General features: G+C 27.6%; 1 protein-coding gene across 1 annotated transcript; it reads right to left on the minus strand.

Annotated features, from left to right (window-relative positions):
- Positions 1-213: 213 nt before the first annotated feature.
- Positions 214-11,297, minus strand: LOC111639671 (zinc finger C3H1 domain-containing protein-like). The gene is made up of 6 exons (XM_023385585.1): positions 11,186-11,297; positions 9,802-10,062; positions 5,467-5,568; positions 2,594-2,633; positions 1,514-1,576; positions 214-332 (listed from the first exon to the last, which is right to left on the minus strand). Exons 2-6 carry the CDS (start codon positions 9,972-9,974, stop codon positions 231-233), a joined length of 480 nt encoding a protein of 159 aa, XP_023241353.1. The 5' UTR covers positions 9,975-10,062; positions 11,186-11,297; the 3' UTR covers positions 214-230.
- Between the last annotated feature and the right edge of the window lie 9,421 nt (positions 11,298-20,718).

The following is a 20,718-nucleotide window of genomic DNA, read 5'->3' on the forward strand; positions in this document are numbered from 1 at the left end:
AACTAATAGATACATAAGAAAAATTTTTTAAACAATTCAAAACTAATTTTCCAACATTCATTTCTATAACTGATATCATAATAATCATCATTTTTAGATATAGATAATATAGATATAGAAATAATTGATTAAAAATAAACATTTATTACACTTTATATTAACTGTAAAAATATGTATTTAAATATATAAAATAAAAATAAATTATTACAATACCTTATATTTTGAAAATATCATCTCCTATCATCTACAATATTAATTTGAAGTTGTTTACATTTTTCCATAATCATTTCTATATGTTCTTTGTGATTTTCTGATATTTCATATTTTAGGTACTAGAAATTCATTTTTGAAATGACAAAAACAAAAAATACATCATTACTTCTAATAGTTTACTTAAATGTAAACGGAATAAAAATTAATGATATTGAAATTTATTATGAGAAAATTAAAATAGCAATTTTGATAAAAATTTTAACTATTTGGGATTATACAAGGTCTGTTCAAAAAGTATCGGACCTTTGGTCGGCAAAAATACATTTATTGATTTTGAGGTACAAAAAGCCTAATCCCCTTCAAAGTAGTCTCCTTGGTAATGTATACACTTCTCCCAGCATTCCTGCCATTGCTGGAAACACTGCTGGAACGCATCTTTTGGAATGGCCATCAGCCGGTCCGTCGCATTCCGCGTGATGTCTTCTCTCGACTAAAATCAGGTTCCTTTTAGCGGCATTTTCAGCTTGGGAAATAGCCAACAAAAGTCACACAGAGCCATGTGGGGAGAGTACGAAGCGTGACAAACCACAGGAGTGTCGTGTTTGGTGACGAAAGCCCGAATCAGATGTGCAGAATGGGCGGATGTGTTATCACGATGGAGCTGCCAAGTTTTGATCGACCACAGATCCGGTCGTTTGCGTCACACAGCATCGGAAAGACAAAGGACCTCCTGGTAGTACTCCTTTGCGATGGTTTGGCCTTGTGGTGCGTACTCACGATACACCACCCCACGAGAGTCAAAAAAACTGTCAACATGACCTTGATATTGCTGCGGGCCTGCTGGGCTTTTTTTGGCCTCGAGGATCGTCCCCAAAAGCCTGCTGAATCTTGCGAATGGTTTACACTCGGGTATCACCAAGGTTTTTGGCAAAATTTGATGTAATATCGCTGCTCACATTGTTTAGTCATTTTCCAACTTAGTGGAATCCGACGAGAGCTTGCTACATGACCTCACTCATAGGCCGACTGCCAACGACTGACGCTTCCTGCAGGCGGGAAAAAATTCAGGGCTGTGCATGACTGTCCCCTCCACAACTCCACCAAAGGAGTCACTCATAGGCCGATTGCCAACGACTGACGCTTCCTGCAGGCGGGAAAAAATTCAGGGCTGTGCATGACTGTCCCCTCCACAACTCCACCGAAAGAGGCCTCCCGCGCATCAATGGTTTACACGGAAAAAATAAAAGTCCGATTCTTTTTGAACAGACCTTGTATTTAGATTTTAAATGAAGTCTCTTACCTCTCTCCATAAAACAGCACTATTTGGCAATGTTTGGATGGCTTCATTATATGTTTTATGTACCTGTAACATTTTGAACTACATTTATAATATTTTATATATATCTCAATATTGTAAAATTATTTATATTATTAAAATATTCCCACATGATACTTTTGTAATAAGTAACGCTTTATTAAGTTATTAAGATTTCTGAATTAAAATTAACAAATGATAATGTCATGACAAATAATAAAAATAGTACAATTTAAATAACTTGTACTCATTTTTTAATATATTTTTATCTAATATTATAATATTTATAGAAAGTGGTATTATCCAAAACAACTTTAAATTAAGCATTTATACTATTAGAGTACAATTATTTATATTAAATTATATTAAGTAATGCCATAGAGACAAGAAATTATTTCCTCCAAATATAACAAATACAATAGCAATGAAAATAAATTAGAAAAACTAAAAACAAATTAAATATATAATTATGTAGGTGTGATATAATCACAAAAAATAATACTATTATTAAAAAATTATACAGTGGTACCTCAGGATACAAAATTAATCCATTCCGAAACTGAGATCGTATCATGAAAATGTCGTAAGGTGGATCATCTTTTCCCATACGATTACATGTAAAACCAAATAATTCGTTCCAACGCGAAAAACACACTCAAATTAAAGCCAAGTAATACATTTAAAAAAAAATAACTGTAGTAAGAAAAACAAATGAAAAATGTGAACTAATGTAACGTCGTATGGTGAGTTTTTGTTCGTATTGTGGAGCAAAAATATGTTCGAATTTCATGTCATATCCTGAAAATTTTGTATGCTGGGGCGTTTGTAACCTGAGGTACCACTGTAACTTCAAATATGTTATTTATTTATTTATTTGAATGTTATATCTTAAGCAATTAATTGTATTTTTCAGAAAAGTTTAAATACATACTTTGTATATATTTGAATAAAAATTAAGTTAAACATTTTTTCTAGAAATTAACTTGTCAAATAATGTCATGAATACAATTTTTTAGAAGATAAGTAACAAGAACATAAAATTTTGAAACTGTTAATATAACTTACTTCTTGCTGATCATTTTCCTTTAACAGCAAATAAATTGCCCTGCATTAATAAAATTTTACATTAATAGACAATATTTATTAATTTAATATTTTACACAATATAAAATGCATATCTATATATTTAAATATACTTAGCTTATATTCATAAAATTTTAATATTGCACTAAAAACATACTATAAATGAATCAGTTTTAAAACATATTTAGATAGCCTTCAAAAAAGAATTGCTTCAGAAAACTGACTGGGTTGACTTTTATCCTAATTTTCAGCTTAAAATTATTTATTTTTCAATTTTTAAAATAAAGTTCAATTAATACAATTATGTCTCAGCATATAGTACATTAAGATCATTAAAATTAGCTACAAACTTTTTATTGACCTTCATTCTGTTTTTGTTCTATTGATGTAATTAAAAGTATCATCTATTTTATGACTACAGGTATACCTCGCCTTACGTCGGCAATTAGTTCCAGGAGAGGTGACGTAAGTCGAATTTACTTGTTTCTGCATCTACTTGTCACTAGGCTAAACCATAAATTACCATTCCCTGTTCTGTATTTTATTTATTAATGCATTTTTAATAATATATGGTTAATAAGGATCTATTTTAAGCTTACAAACAGATTTTAGTTTTTAATATAGTACAGAAAAAAGTAATCTTAATTTATGAATGCAGGTACTGTAAATACAGTATATACTTGTAAATGTATATATTTTAATATGATTTTATGTGCTTTAAACGTTTTTCTAGTGATATTACGACTTCAATATTTGTGGCAAACAGACGTCGAATAAAATGACTTAAAACTTAATTTTTATTTTTCCATATAATTTTTTTGACAAACGACGTATAATCGGGAACAACGTAACTCGAAACAACGTAAGTTGGGGTATACCCAACTTACGTTGTTAAAAAACCCGTAAATGGTTTTTTAATGGTTTTTTAAAACAAAACTGTTTACAAAAGAATTTAATTTTATTTCAAAAAATATTATTTAACTGATAACTTTTTTTTGATCATCTATCAGTAAGAATAAAAAATTCCCAAATCAATTAATTTGTTATTTTATTGTATTCAATAAATTTGAGTGACAATCACTTTATAGATCTACAAAAACAATTTTATATACACACACAGATATACAATTTTAAAAAATATCAAGTAAAACATACAAAACTGAGTCATCAATAACGAATTTCAAATGCAAATAATTTTGAATAATGCAATATTTTGTATAATAAATTTGAAAAGCAAAATATTTCTGAATTTGACTTATTTGACTGGGTTGAAAATTAGGATAAAAGTCAACCCAGTCAGGGTTAACACTAAATCAATATAGTTTTTATCTTCAAAACTGTATTGTATATGCAGAGGATTCTTAATTAATTTATTCAAAGGTTGCATTCCAGAAAGGCACATATAATGTTAGCAAATTTTTTGTTGTATAATGTAAACTTTTCTCATTTAGTTTAGTATAAATGTAGTATTAGTTGTATTCTGCAAGCATGAGTTTTAACCCTATTTACATCTGTGAATAATAGAATGAATAATAAAAAAAAATCGAACATATTCTTTTAATACAACAACTTGTAAAGTGTATAAAATGAAGTTTTTTCATAAGTAAAATAGTACTACTAAAACAGTAGAGGAAAAGATGGTATTATGGAACCACCCCATTTCGAACTGATAATAAAAGCGAACTGTAGTGGATTGTGACTGAACTGAACTAGGCAGACATCCATAGCAAGGGGAAAACCCATTTTACTTCAGTTAAACGGTTGTCCGTATTTAATCAGCAAATTTGTTTTTTTCAAAATTCTCAAGTTTTAGAAGTCAAATAAATAAAACTCACACCAAAATTGTATAGCTTCTTGATAACAAGCACTGATTTTTTTATATCTCAAGTACTTTCGACAATATAATACTCGTCGAAAGTACTTGTGATATAAGAAAATCGTGTTAATGCTGAACTCTTAAGCTTATCAAGAAGCTTCTCAAGTTTTGAATGCCAAGTGAATTTAATTATTTTTAAAATATAAATCGTGTAATTGTAGGTTCACTGGTGCATGTATTCTGTTCCAGAGACTTAGGGGTACATATTAATCTATGTGATGTTCATGTTTTTTAAATTTTGGTCTTGACATAAATAAGTTAATTCAAGATGGTAATGCGTAAAATAAGGACCCCATTGGTGCTTTTACAGTAATATGGAACTCAACTCCTCCGAACGCTCTCTTTGCAAGCAGACATTCATCAGGAGCAATTTGCAAAAAAGACACTAAGTAGAAAGTCAATTCTTCCTGATAATATCGAAAAAGAGCTGCTGGAATATATATTGTTGATGAAGGTCATATTTTTCTATTATAAAAGCATTTTTGCGATAAAATACATTGGAGTAAATAATTTGGTAATTATTTAATATTTTTTGTACTTTCCTATTTGTTTTTGGCTACATTAAAGCATTTTTTGAAAACATACAGTAAAGTTCCATATTACCACCCGATTTTCTCTAAGCCTACTTTCTGACTTTTTGTACAAAAGCCTTCAAAAACCATACTTATAGTTATACTAGCAAAAAATCCAATTTGGAACATTTAGTTTAATAGTTACCAGTACTTTTCACACAAAAAATGTGGGTGTAGTTATGATACTTGTTTACAATTCACTAAAATGTAATTGGGGTTCCATAATACTACCTTCTCCTCTATAAATAATTGTACAATGACAATTAAAATACATTGTGCAGTACACTGAAACAGAGCATTGTATGCATACCAACATCTCCAATATAACTCACATCACACACAATATTCATATCAATTTTCAAATATAATTAGTAATTTAAAATAATGAAAATAATATATAAACTTACATTCTCCATAAATTCAAATTATATACTTTATTATTAAGTTTCTTTTTAATCAATGACAAAGCATCTTCATCCTTTCCAGAAGTCATATAAAAATACATTGCCCTTTAAAAATAAATTATTATAATAAATAATTAACAAATAATATACATTAATTATACATTTGATTTTTAATATATATTTTAAAAATGTTTCAATTAATTAATTTAATTTAATTTAATTATATAAAAAGAATAAATTCATTAAAATATCACTGCATATTTTAAACATTTTGAGTTTTATTAGCAAGATATAGATTTTGGGAACAGTATAATAAGTTCTAACTAATAATAATAAGCAATGCTTTTTTGCCCTCAACTATAAATTAGACAGAATTAGATAACCTAATAAATCGGGTATAACAATTTGCAGGGCTTATCTCACCGAAGCTGACAGAAAGAAGGACCAGAACTTTTATAAAAAAAAAGGGTTGGTCTTTGATAATCACAATTCAAATTTAGGTAAGTATGCATTTCAGGTACAAGGACCCCTCATCAGCTTACAAACACATGGTAACAACTTAACAAATACAACACCAATAACCAGCCAATACAACAGGGCCGTGTTCAGTAACGCAGAATTCTTGCTAAATCTAGTTATGCTGCACTGTTGAACTTGTTTCTAACTACTGCTTGACTTCTCCCACCACTAGCTTCTTTTATGTATTCTTAGCTCCGCCCATTAAGCTACTCAGAATTCTAACCTAGGTGTTCTGCGTTACGGCCCAGGATAACCAACATATGCAGTGCATTGCATTTACAATTTCTCAATGTAACCCATACACTAAAAACTAAAATATCAAGTATAAATTTGAATACAATGACAATGTAGTATAAATTATCTGGGACCAGTAAATATCTTAGTCTCTCCTACATTTTCCAAATTCTGGTAGACGGTTACACTATTAATGATAAATATTGTTAAGTATATTAAAACACACAAAAAAAAGGGGAGGAAGCTAACAATGAACTTACTCTTATTACAACCAATTGGTCTCCAGATTTTAACACAAACAAAATACACCTGATCTATAAGACTTTGTGAAGTCAACTGCTCTGTCACAATGCATTTTTACAAAGCAATGTGACTATACTCCCACATCTGTTCAGCATCTGTTTCAAGGTTTAGGTGAAAAGGATGTCAATCCATCCCTCATGTAGCTTCAGTCCCACATTGTTATTAATTCTGATGTCTTCCTGTATTTTCAGAATTTCTAAGTGTTCCTGTAGTCTTCTTTTTAGTTGATTGTTTTGTCATAATACACTTGATACTATCTTTTAAAATTTCACAACCTTCAGTGTTGCAATGTTGTGCCACTGATGATGACATCAAATTATTTTTAATGGCATATATATGTTCTTTAATCCTTGTCTTTAATTTTCTTCCAGTTTCCCCTATGTATCTTTTTTTTATGTGAACAACTGCAATCTAATGAATAAACTACATTATCTTTTTCTAAATCATTATGTTCATTATTTTCATGTTTACTGTTAATCAATTTTGCTATGGTTCTTGTGTGGTTTGGTACTAAAATAATATCTAATCTTTTTAATTTGTTTTAATTTTTCAAAAATACCAAAAACATATTCGATTTTTAGATACACAGTCTTAACAGCTATTGGTTGTCTATTTAATGGAACATTTTTTCTTTTCCCTTTACTTGTTTCCAACCACTTAAACAATAATGTTCTAGGGTAATTATTTAGGCTAAACATTCTTATTATATTTTGTATTTCCATTTCTGATCGGTTTGCAAGGTCATTCTTTCTTTAATTTTGTTGATATACATCTGAAAAGTATTCTTTTTCATATATAACGGTTTATTAGATTTGAAGTCTATAACTTTACCGGTAGCACAGTCTTTAACATACTTTTTAAATAATAATTTACCATTTAATCTAACAATAGTAAGTTCTAAGTAATTCAGTCTATTATCTACTTCTTTTTCACATTGGAATTGAACATTTTTATTTATTAAATTAATTTCACAAACGAAAGAGTCAATATNCTAACAATAGTAAGTTCTAAGTAATTCAGTCTATTATCTACTTCTTTTTCACATTGGAATTGAACATTTTTATTTATTAAATTAATTTCACAAACGAAAGAGTCAATATATCTAGTAAGCTTTTATCATAGATGATGAAACAGTTATCTACATATCTTTGATAACTTATTATGCCTCGGGTTTTGTTGATTTCTTTATCAATTGTGATCATACACAACTCTGCCAATCTAGGACCTATGCAGGATCCCATTGGAATACCTTCTGATTGGCAGTAATATTTACCTTGAAATTCAAAAAAGTTATTATTTAACACTAATTTAACTAATTGGTTAACCCAATCTGGGCTCTTCACATAGGACAGTGAATTTAAAATTAATTCTAAGGTTATTGAGGAATACATACTGTTAATATCTAGTGATGTCATTCTATAGTTTTCCTTCCTAACAATAGCTTTCATGTTTTTTAAGTAATTTGTAAAAATGCATTGTGACAGAGCAGTTAACTTCACAAAGTCTTATAGATCAGGTGTATTTTGTTTGTGTTAAAATCTGGAGGCCAATTGGTTGTAATAAGAGTAAGTTCATTGTTAGCTTCCTCCCTTTTTTTTGTATGTTTTAATATACTTAACAATATTTATCATTAATAGTGTAACTGTCTACCAGAATTTGGAAAATGTAGGAGAGACTAAGACATTTACTGGTCCCAGATAATATGTTACATCACATTGTCATTGTATTCAAATTTATACTTGATATTTTAGTTTTTAGTGTATGAGTTACATTGAGAAATTGTAAATGCAGTGCAATGTTGGTTATCCTGTTGTATTGGCTGGTTATTGTGTTGTATTTGTTAAGTTGTTACCATGTGTTTGTAAGCTGATGAGGGGTCCTCGTACCTGAAATGCATACTTACCTAAATTTGAAATGTGATTATTAAAGACCAAACCTTTTTTTTTATAAAAGTTCTGGTCCTTCTTTCTGTTGGCCTTGGTGTGATAAGCCCTGCAAATTGTTATACCCTATTTATTAGGCTATCTAATTCTGTCTAAGTTCTAACTAATATAACTTTTTCATAATTAATATTTATGTATACCTAAGTTACATAGTTTAAATGTAGAATAATAAATAAACAAAAACTATCATTACTAACTGAGATTGATGCAAAGTATTTTTAAGATCCAATAATATAGCACACAATTTTTTAAAATCTATGAATTTAAAGTTTAAAGCAAAATTTGACATTAATAATTAAAATATATTAGCTTGTAAGCACTAAATTAGCCTTTCTCTGTTGCTAGACTTGCTACACTGCCACAGGACATCAGATTAGCCTTAGAAAATCACTTTATTATTTCAAAATTGAATGCATTTTGGACCTTAAGTCCCTCTTCAGCATGTTGTACAATAAATAATTTTGAGTTTGATGTTAGCACATTTACAAAAAATACAGTGACAATTGGTAAAATGACATTGATAAAATATTTGTTACAGATCAGACTTTTTGTTTGTGATTTAACGTGCCGATTTGATGCATAGAACATTAAAATCAAACAAGCAATAAGACAAAAAATATACATAATAATGTTAATTCTATTTTACTGTTAAAACAGTAAAATAGAATGATAAACTGATACACTGCTAAACCAATGACATGCAATACATTCTCATGAGAATGTTCTGCAGGTCATTGGTTCATCTTATTGATTTTACAGTATATCAGTTTATTATTTATTATTTTATGGTTTTAGCAGTATATCAGTCAGAGAAACTAATTTAGTGCTTAAAAGCTAATATATTTTAATTATTAATGTCAAATTTTGCTTTAAACTTTAAATTCATAGATTTTAAAAAATTGTGTGCTATATTATTGGATCTTAAAAATACTTTGCATCAATCTTAGTTAATAATGATAGTTTTTGTTTATTTATTATTCTACATTTAAACTGTGTAACTTAGGTATACATAAATAAATATAAATGTTTACTATTATGCAAATTAATTGTGGGCAGTTCCAACAGGAGTTGACTACAGGGAGGATAAAACTCTGGCTCCAAGAGTAACCTATAAGGAAAGGTTTGTTAAGAAATGTGTATTTGTCATAAAGTGAACACTATCATTCTTTGAAATGTTTCTTTTTATTTTCCTTTTTTAACAAGGATCTTTTTTTAAGTTTTTCAAAATTTGTAAATATTTACTGTTTTTTTTAAATTTTATTAAAGGAGAATGCTAATTTTCAGAATAATAAAAATTAAATAAATAAATATGTATAAAACAAATAACAAATGATAAAACCTTTCAATAGTTGCTGTATTATTTGGCATCATTTGAAGAAACCTTTCAGCCATGGTTGCTTTATCAAAGCAATATTGTGAAAAAGTAAGAAATAAATCTGTCAAGGCAGTGTGGAAGCTATAATCAGTTCTGAACTTTCCAGGAATATGTGGAAGAGAAACATTCATTGGCATACTTATAACACATTCTGATATTAAAGTTATTAAACTTTTGATGCTTGTTCCTTTTGATGACACATAGAAGAATGAATAATGAATATATCTAGAAAACAGCAAAATTAATCACATTTCATAATAATAATAAAATTAAAAAAACAAATTTTATATATAATTATTTAATATGTAAAATACTATTTTTTTATGAAAAATTGTATGTACATATGTATATATAAAAATATTTCATATTTATTTAATATATTAAAAAAAAAATAAATTAACAATTTTCTTCCAGAATATTCTAAATTGTTTAATAAATATTAATTTTGTTAATCTCAGGCATTTTCCAAAAAATAAATGTAGCAAATTTATGTATGTATGTATATAATTTACATATATGTATTTATTTATGTATACATATACACACATTTTATCTTGCATTTGAATTTGTTGTTTCAGAAGCAACTTTTATAGGTTTGTCATTTATTTACAGTGTAAATAAATAAATAAACTTTAAAAAATTTAAAGAATAAACCATTCAAAAATTAACAAAATATCAAAAATAAGATAATCCAAAAATTGAATTTTGACAAATAACCAATTAGAAACTAAAACTATGTAGACAAAAATAAAAATTATTTTTGTATATTTTAATATTTGTAATTTCTTAGCCCTGGAGTAACAAAGTACCCACCCTTTATGCTAATAAATATTAAATAATAATAATTATACTAATTATTATTATTATTTAATATTTTTAGTTTATATTGTTTTAATAATGAAACATTAGTTTGATGTTTCTAAAAAATGAGTTAACATATGTAAAAACATTTCACAGTATTTTATAAACTAACTTTTTAATGAATATAATAGCATTCATTATAATAAATTACTATTATACTCATAATATTCGCTAAAATTAAAAATTCATAAGTTTACAATAGGTAATAAAAATTACAAAATCTTAACAAAAATATAAATATCAACACTACAAATAATGAATTTAATTAATTATTATGCACATACAATACTTTTATTAATAAAAACTTTTGTTGTTCTTTGAATTATAAACACAAGTTAATTTCCCATTTAAAATTAAATATATATTTTGCAATTAACTTAAAAATTCTCTCATGATTTAAAAATTAGTAGCTACAGTAGTAACTTCTTTTATTTCAGTATTACAGAAATTATACAATCATCAATATTTTATAAAAATAAATACTTACTGCCACCAAATAATCTTTAAAATGTTGGATGAATGAAATGATGATAATGCTGCTTCAAATGCAATGACTATGTCAGAATGAGAATAGTTTTGACATTGAAGATATAAACTGTAATATATATAAAATATTCCAATTGAAATTACTCACTTATCAATGTAAATATGCATATCATAAATAATTGAAAACATTATAATAATATCTAAACTGAACAGTTATTTTCTAACTTTTGAAAAACTGTTGATAATGTTTCTTTTAAATATGTATATACAAAGCTTTGATTTTTTTATAAGATTTATGTAAATACCTAAAATATAAAACATTTTAAATGTAAAAATCTATTTTTTGTTCATCACAATATTATAATTTAACCATATTTGTAAAAAATTTTATCTTTCTTCAGTGGCGGCCTTAGGGGGTGGCGAGCAGGGCAATCGCCCGGGGCCTCGTGCAACAACCAAGTAAAAAAAAGTTGATATTTAAAACTTTTTATTTTATCCTTGGCGATTAGTTATAACAATAAAATAAATTTAATTCATAGTACAGTATATATTAATATTAATAAGTGCCTAAATAAAATTTCTTATTTAGATTTATCCACTCTCACATTCGTATAAATAGTAAGATTAACGATATCAAAANGATAAAACCCCGGAAATTCGAGGACGCGACGGCTTCTTCTCCCGAAAGTTCCAAGTGACCGACCTGTTGTTGTGTGTGTGTGTGTCGCACCCATCTTCGTCTCCATCTCCCGACCACGGATCGAAAACTTTCCATCAACGGAAGTCGACCGCATCGTCCCGGAGTCATCGAGACGTGATGGAATGGTTCATACGCGAACAAGGGACACTACTTCAAAATGGGACTATCTTGGAAAGGAGAGGAAGACCCAGAGGCTGCAGCCGCCGCAGAACTTCCAAGATCGCGGGAATCTTGTAAGCTTCTTTCGTGTTTAATAAACGGTTGTGTTGTTTGTAAACGAGGCATCTATCTCTGACTCAACTGCTTCCACATGGCGTTGATTGTTACCGCTCGGCAATCCAAACGGCAAGGGAGACGATGACGATACGTATCAACTATTATCGTTCGTCGAAAGACTTTTTATTTCTCCCCCCCTCGGCCCCACACAAGGACTCCTCATTAGTTTACAAACACGTGGTAACAATGTAACAAATACAACACCAATAACCAGCCAATACAACGGGATAACCAACATATGCAGTGCACTGCATTTACAATTTCTCAATGTAACCCATACACTAAAAACTAAAATATCAAGTATAAATTAGAATACAATGACAATGTGGTATAATATATTATCTGGGACCAGTAAATGTCTTAGTTTCTCCTACATTTTCCAAATTCTGGTAGATGGTTACATCTTATTAAAACCAATTGGTCTCCAGATTTTAACACAAACAAAATACATCTGATCTATAAGACTTTGTGAAGTCAACTGCTCTGTCACAATGCATTTTTACAAAGTGATGTGACTATACTCCCCACATCTGTTCAGCATCTGTTTCAAGGTTAAGTGAAAATGATGTCAATCCACCCCTCATGTAGCTTCAGTCCCACATTGTTATTAATTCTGATGTCTTCCTGTATTTTCAGAATTTCTAGGTGTTCCTGTAGTCTTCTTTTTAGTTGATTGTTTTCTGTCATAATACACTTGATGCTATCTTTTAAAATTTCACAACCTTCAGTGTTGCAATGTTGTGCCACTGATAATGATATATATGCCATTAAAAATAATTTGATATGTTCTTTAATTTTCTTCCAGTTTTCCCTATGTATCTTTTTTTATGTGAACAACTGCAATCTAATGAATAAACTACATTATCTTTTTCTAAATCATTATGTTCATTATTTTCGTGTTTACTGTCAATCAATTTTGCTATGGTTCTTGTGTGGTTTGGTACTAAAATAATATCTAATCTTTTTAATTCATTTTTTAATTTTTCAAAAACATATTCTATGTTTAGATACAGTCTTAACAGCTATTGGTTTTCTATTTAACGTAACACATTTCTTTTCCCTTTATTTGTTTCCAACCACTTAAACAATAATGATCTAGGGCAGGGGTGGCCAAAACGTGGTGCATGCGCCAAACTTGGCGCATTGGACGACTGCAAGTGGCGCTTCAGTCGGTTCCGAGCAACATTGCCAGATTTGGCTTCATTGCAATTATGAATATTGCATAGGAAATCAATTTTTTACAGTGTGACTTGACAAGTGTATTTCTTACGCAATTCGGTGCAATAGACCTGTTGACCTTTTTTTTTTTGCCTGTAAGTTACACGATGCATTCGTGTTCATGTACGCCACTGATGTCATGTTTTCATCTTATAAATTGAAATACCTAAATAAGAGGTGGCCGAAATGTTTCTCCGCCCCGGGCTGCTAACACTCATGGTACGCCACTGCGCATGTGAACTCGTCTATCAAAAAATTGGCGCATGGTATGCAAAAGGTTGGCCACCCCTGATCTAGGGTAATTATTTAGGCTAAACATTCTTATTATATTTTGCATTTCCATTTGATTGGTTTGCAAGGTTGTTCTTTCTTTAATTTTGTTGATATACATCTGAAAAGTGTTCTTTTTTATATATAAAGGTATATTAGATTTGAAGTCTATAACTTTACCAGTAGCACAGTCTTTAACATACTTTTTAAATAATAATTTACCATTTAATCTAACAATAGTAAGTTCTAAGTAATTCAGTCTATTATCTACTTCTTTTTCACATTGGAATTGAACATTTTTATTTATTAAATTAATTTCACAAACGAAAGAGTCAATATCTAGTGTGCTTTTATCGTAGACGATGAAACAGTCATCTACATATCTTTGATAACTTATTATGCCTCGGGTTTTGTTGATTTCTTTATCAATTGTGATCACACACAACTCTGCCAATCTAGGACCTATGCAGGATCCAATTGGAATACCTTCCGATTAGCAGTAATACTTACCTTGAAATTCAAAAAAGTTATTATTTAACACTAATTTAACTAATTGGTTAACCCAATCTGGGCTCTTCACATAGGACAGTGAATTTAAAATTAATTCTAAGTTTATTGAGGGATACATATTGTTAACATCTAGTGATGCCATTCTATAGTTTTCCTTCATAACAATAGCTGTCATGTTTTTTAAGAATTGGTCAGTGTTTGTGATACTATACTCAGAGATGGGTAATTTATTTAACTCTTTTTTTATTGCTATTTCAAGATTATATAGCAAATTTCTGTTGGCCTTGTTGTGATAAGCCCTGCAAATTGATATACCCTATTTATTGGGTTATCTAATTCTGTCTAATTTATAGTCGTGGGTAGAAAGCATTGTTTATTATTAAAAAAAATCTGTTGACATGTTTACTCAAAACTGCCCCACATCTTATAATTTATAATGTTTTGTGTTGCATTATGTCCTACTCTCCCCTGCATATTTGTATTGACTTACCTCTACTATTGTATGAAATAGGCAAAAATGACATACTGGTAGATTTGTTGTCAGAGTACATAGACACTATATCTGAAACATAATTTTCAATTTGAATCCTCTTTATTTTGTTTGTCATTTCTTCTTCTATAACTCCTTTAAAAATTTTCATCTCTCTTTTCAAAATACTCATTGGACTGCAATTTGAAAAAATTGTAGACCTATAAATGTCCGCCGTCTGTTCTTCCTTAATCTGAAGAATGGAGTTAGATAGATGAAAATTATACCAGATGTAGAAAGCTTAGGAGCAGAAGGCCTCGATTAACTATATATAAACTTCCTGTACTGGAAGTCATATTTCAATTCAGAAATTTTCTCCTAAAAGGAGTTAGATGACCGGCAGAAAAGTATGACGTGTAGGGAAAAGACACTTAATTTGAAGTGGAGAGCATATATTTAAAATTAAATAATTTAAAAATATGATTAAAAATTGCAGCCTGGCATTGTGACCATGTCATAATAAATTACTACTACTAACCAGAATTAGCATTAAATCAAGAGAGTTTGAAAAAATTTGTTTTTCCATGTTACATTTTCTATATTTAATAAGTAGTAATGCTGCTGTTTGATCAAATTAGAATTATTTTTATCAAAGTAAGATGAAATGGGCATTTCACTCAATTCTTCATTTACAGTTTTACCAGCTTTTACCTTTGGACGACCTTTTTGATGAAGTTCCCGGATTAGGTTATATTCTGGCAATTAATGATTAAATAGGTAATATCTTAAAAGTGAATGATATAATTTTCTCAAAGTTATGCCCAAAACACCAAAATCCCTCACAAAAAATGCAGAAGAGGTTATGAAAACGTTTTTTTTATTTATTGTTTAGCCTTACTTCACACTGGTTATTCGTTGTACAGAGTCTTATTAAAAAATGCACAATATTTGTCTCCGATCACACCACCTCTCTTTGAATGATTATTGAATATAGTTTTTAAGTTTTGTAAATCAGTTTCATTATTACAAACTCAATTTAGATAATATACACAGTAATAGTTCATATTTAAAATAATTTATTTTATTTTCTCATTTTAAGTAAGATTAATAATTATAAAATGAATTTAGAGTTGTTTTATTTTAATAATAAAATATGTAAAAGAAGCAGACAAATCAATTAAACAAGTAAAATTTTAATATAAACTAAAAGTTTATACTGTACAGACATTTTATAATATGCTTATGCAAATTTTTATTATACTAATTTTATCACCACTTTCAGGTACAATTATTGTATATTTATCATCATTCTATCTAATTTTTAAAAATATCAAGATTTATATTTAAGTTGGACAATAAAAGAAATTACTTAAATGTGGCCATCAAAAAATTTATCATACAAATTTGATTCAAGCTCTATCTTTGTACTAATATCATAATTTATTAAATTTCTTTATACCTTTCAAAATAATTTATAAATTCATTATAACAAATTATTGCAATGTATAAACCAGGAATGTATCAGAAATCAAGATCACAATTCATTTATTTATTATATAAATACCAAATTTTAACAGAGTTTCGTTCAAATAAAAATAATTTATTTTATGTTTTAAACTTTAATATAACATTTTATCTTAACAAATTTCAGGAAATATAGAATATTTAAAAATATAACAGTGTATTGTAAAAAAATGACTTGCTGATTTAAATTGTAATAATGCTTAATTTAAATTTGACATAAAGCTATCTTTAGAGAACCAAAAAATACAGAATTATATAAATTACATTATATATACAGTAATCTAAAGTCATTCAAATATTTTTCCACTTTGTCAAAAATCATTTTCAACAGTTTGGAAACTGAAGTTATCTTAATTTAGTCAGGCCATATTATTTTACTTTGCATCAAAATATAATTTTATTTATTTTATGCACAAAAGTATAAAAGAATCTTTGTAACTTCTGACATCATAATAGTGATTATGGTCTAAATTTAATCAGCTTAATACTTAAGTATATAAATTTAGTATGTATCAATATATAAAGAGTATGGCAGTAGTTATTATAATAGAATAAATTATTTGATTCTTTTAACTTTAGATGAAAAAATGATATTTCAGTCTTTCTCTAGAAGTCTGACTGATGCATATAGCTAAAACAATAAATTAAAATGTACATCAACAATAATCTTATCTAATTGTCTTCATTAACCTTGAAAGCTATAATGGTGATTGTCTTTAATCAAGGACTAATGTTTATTGTAGTCTTAATTTTGTTACTTGTGAAAATCAGCTTTGGTTTTTTTCTCCTCTCCATCCTTTCTTCATCCAATTCTAAAAATGATGGCCATTAATCTCAAATGTTTGAAAGTACTAAAGTAGATATAATTTTCTAATATAAGTAATAGATATGTATTATATCAATGGTGCAGTTTTTGAAGAAGAAATTTTTTTAAAAAATTGACATTCAAAAGAATAGATATAATTTCTTTTAGATATCTACAAGACTGCTGGATCATAATTATGTGAATATATTTTATTGGTAATAATTTATTCAAAGTAAATGTTTGAATGTTTTTAATCAAAAAACAATTTTCACATTAAGTGAGACAATCCTTAACATAATAATTTAATTTTGAAAATTGTTATTTTATAGAATTTCCCTGTTACATAGTTCTGAAAATATTTAAAGAATTTTGATTTGAAGTTAGTTAAATATTTAACACTCTTAATAAACATTTATGATAGGAATATATTTTCAATCATAAAATTTGAAAAAGCACAGAAAAAATCAAATCTTACAAGTTTTTAGAATTAAAGCTAGATTTAATTTAGAGATGACAAGAGTTTTTCTGAAGTCCTTGGTGGAAACTTGTGGATAGCAAGTGACTAAGGTACGGCGACATCGTTGTCAAGCCGGATGACCGATCAAAGAACACGAATCGAGACTCGTCACTTACATGGTGTCACCATTAGGAACATTTTTGGAGAAAACACAGAATTCTAATCTTATCAAAAAATGTCTTCCTTGTAACAACAAAGAAACTCAAATGTATTTTTTTTTTTTTTTGTTAAAAATTTCAAAATAAGAAATTTGAAGAATTTCTTTTAAGTAATTGATCTAAATACTTTTTATATCTCATAAAATATTTGATCAAGCAAATCATTTTGATTTCTTAAACTATATAGCATTTCTTTTGCTTAAAGATCTGTAATTTGTTTTTTATTACAATTTTCTAAAATAAATATAATTCTAAATAAATTATATCTTAATAGTTATTGAAAATTCAAAAAGAGGTAGCCTTACAAATGAAATATAATCAATTAATATTTTTTAAAAATAATTTTCTTTTATTGTAACAAAGATAGTTTATTATTTTATTTCATCACATTTTTTACTTTCTCGTATGTTATATATAACAGAAGAAAATTATGGCCATTGATCAAAAAATGGTTTCCAAGATTTTTACATCTTTGGACTTGGGGACCTTGAAATTTTTTCTGTATGCATTGATGTTGATGCATGAATGGGGGGCACAATTTTGTTCAGCCATTTTGAAGCAGTGCTTTCTGTCAAAAATTTCTAAAATTTTGGTGGTTAGAGGTCAAAGATGTGAGGAGATAGAAAGATCACATATTGTATCTCCAGTGGTATTGGATTTAATAAAGGTTTTACTCATTATTAACATTGATAATTTTCTATAAAATTTGTCTCTACCCTGAAAATTTTTACCATTTTTAATAATTAATAATATAAAAAGCTTTCTAATAAAATGTCAATCGATGGCACCACATGCAGTTTTAAATGATGTTGCTGGAATTTTTTTATTACTAAAAAGTAAATATTTTTTTTTCTCACAGAAAATTTTTCTAAAAGAAATATACAAGTTCAAAACTATATTGAAAACAGTTCAGATTGTTTATGTTTGAATATGTTTGCATGTCAATTTACATTGAAAATTTCAAATATTTTGAAAAATTAATTAATTTTGTTTAAAAATATAACCTAATGTTTTGATTGCATTTAACTCTTCTAAGATAATCGAATAACTAAAAAACCTTTGGGAAGAAAAAAAAATTTCAAGAAAACTACAAAATATTATGTAAAAATATACATAAAAAACTATGTTTTTGCATTGTGGTTTTCTAAAATGTGAGAACCACTTCAAAACAAAATAAAAATATTAAATACGACAATTATTTTCAAACAGAGATATTACGATAGAAAATTAAATATGATACTATTAAACACACTGTCATTCCGTCATTTATTGTAATATTAAAAACTCTATTATTTATAAGCCATGTAATAAAATGACGAATTGTGAGGAAAGTAATTTTTCACCCTATGCATGTTTTAAAAAATGCAACAATTAATGTTTACATTGTCTTATTTGTTAAGTTGCATAATTTTTGTCACCTTTTTGCAAGACCTAACTGAATTTGTACCAATTTAATTAAAAACTTTTCATAATTTATATCTCTGCATTAATTTAAAAAAAAATAGAAAATATATTAATATAAATTAAATCTTTGTGATATTTTGCTATAAAAATTTGTTCAAAAACTTAGATGTAAAGTATTTCTTGAAATTGATTTCTGCTTTATAAAATTATTTGATAATTTATTATTAAAAGAAAATTGTTATATTTCATCTCTTATTTTAATTATTAAATTATTCTACCAACTGAACAAAAAGTTTTTTTTATGTAAGTTAGAAAATAAAAACAAAATCTGGAGATTGCAAATTAAATAACTTGATGTATTATTAAATGTTAAGATTGTCCTTAAAGAATTCATGTAGAAATAGATACTTAGTTATTATTTTAATTAAAATTTATTAAAGGTTGATTTATAAAATCACAAATAAACCCAAATAAGTTTATTCTGTTTACAAATGATATAAATCTCAAATATGCAAACTGTTGTATAATTTACTAATAATAATTTAAGTCTTATTTTTTATGGTCTTTGGTATTAGAAAGAAATATACTTTATTCAAACAAATTTAAAACAAAAAAATTGAAAACTTCTGTAATTTAAATCATTTTCATAAAGTTTATTATGATGAAAATATTTACACTTCAGTAATTTTGGTTGCACTAATTCAAATTAGTATTGATATGTTATTACCTCACTCTTTTGATGATGAAAATATTTTACAAAAGGATTTAACAAAGATTCCAAAATTAAAAAAACAAAAAGGAAAAATATTCGCTGAAGTATAAAATGAATGGAACATATGTTAACAAATGTTCAAGCATTTCTAAAGTTGTTATCTCCAGGGATATTTAGACAATTATAGAATGTCACAAGCCCATCCTACAAACATGGAAGATATTTAGTTTAAAAACATAATTTTAAACTTCATTAAAGAAATTATCTGATGATAAATTTAATTAAATGATGTTTAAATTATTAAGTTAAAATTACTAAAACAATGAAAAAAAATCATAAACAGGATAAAAAGTTTGAAAAAATATCTTCACATTTGAAAATTAACGAACAACGCTCAAGTCCTTTAAATCAGCGATTGGCAACCGGTGGTCCATGAGAAAATTTGGACAATGATCAACTGAAGGTTACTTGAAGTATTACGAAAGAAATGCAAAATGCTTAGTTGCTTTTTTCATATTAATATAGTAAAATTGAACTTTTATGATCATTATTCTACAGATTTTGTATTGTTTAAAAGAAATCATCATAGTAGTGAGGTTGAGGCCGAAGTTTTAAATGCAAAAACATGTATGTTGGACATTCTAGGCTTACAGGAAATCGGCACTGAAGTTTGACAATGGTGTTTGGATAGTGGAATCATGCTTGACATTCCAAACACCATTGCCAAACTTCTAGGCTTACAGGAAAGCAGTGCTAAGCATCCAACATACACATTTTTGTGTTTAAAACTTTGGCCTCAACCTCACTAGTGGTCCGTGGGATTCAAAATTGAGAGTTTAGTGGTCTGTGAGGTCAGAAAGGTTGCAGACCGCTGCTTTAAATCATCTTTCATTCCATTCAAGATAAACGTCTTCCAAATATTAAACTATTAAATCAGCATGTCATTTAACAATATTTTAATATTTTCTATT

The sequence above is a fragment of the Centruroides sculpturatus genome, unplaced genomic scaffold (assembly GCF_000671375.1).
Source record: "Centruroides sculpturatus isolate CEXI.00-Female unplaced genomic scaffold, Cexi_2.0 scaffold1134, whole genome shotgun sequence".
Lineage (NCBI taxonomy): Eukaryota > Metazoa > Arthropoda > Arachnida > Scorpiones > Buthidae > Centruroides > Centruroides sculpturatus.

Excerpts from the sequence above, each read along its gene's own strand:
- LOC111639671 (XM_023385585.1), bottom strand. The coding sequence starts at position 9,974 with ATGCCAATGAATGTTTCTCTTCCACATATTCCTGGAAAGTTCAGAACT. Across the intron at positions 5,569-9,801 it reads AATACAGCAACTATTGAAAG|GGCAATGTATTTTTATATGA; the intron begins GTTTTATCATTT and ends TTATTTTTAAAG. Across the intron at positions 1,577-2,593 it reads AGGAAAATGATCAGCAAGAA|GTACATAAAACATATAATGA; the intron begins GTAAGTTATATT and ends AAAATGTTACAG.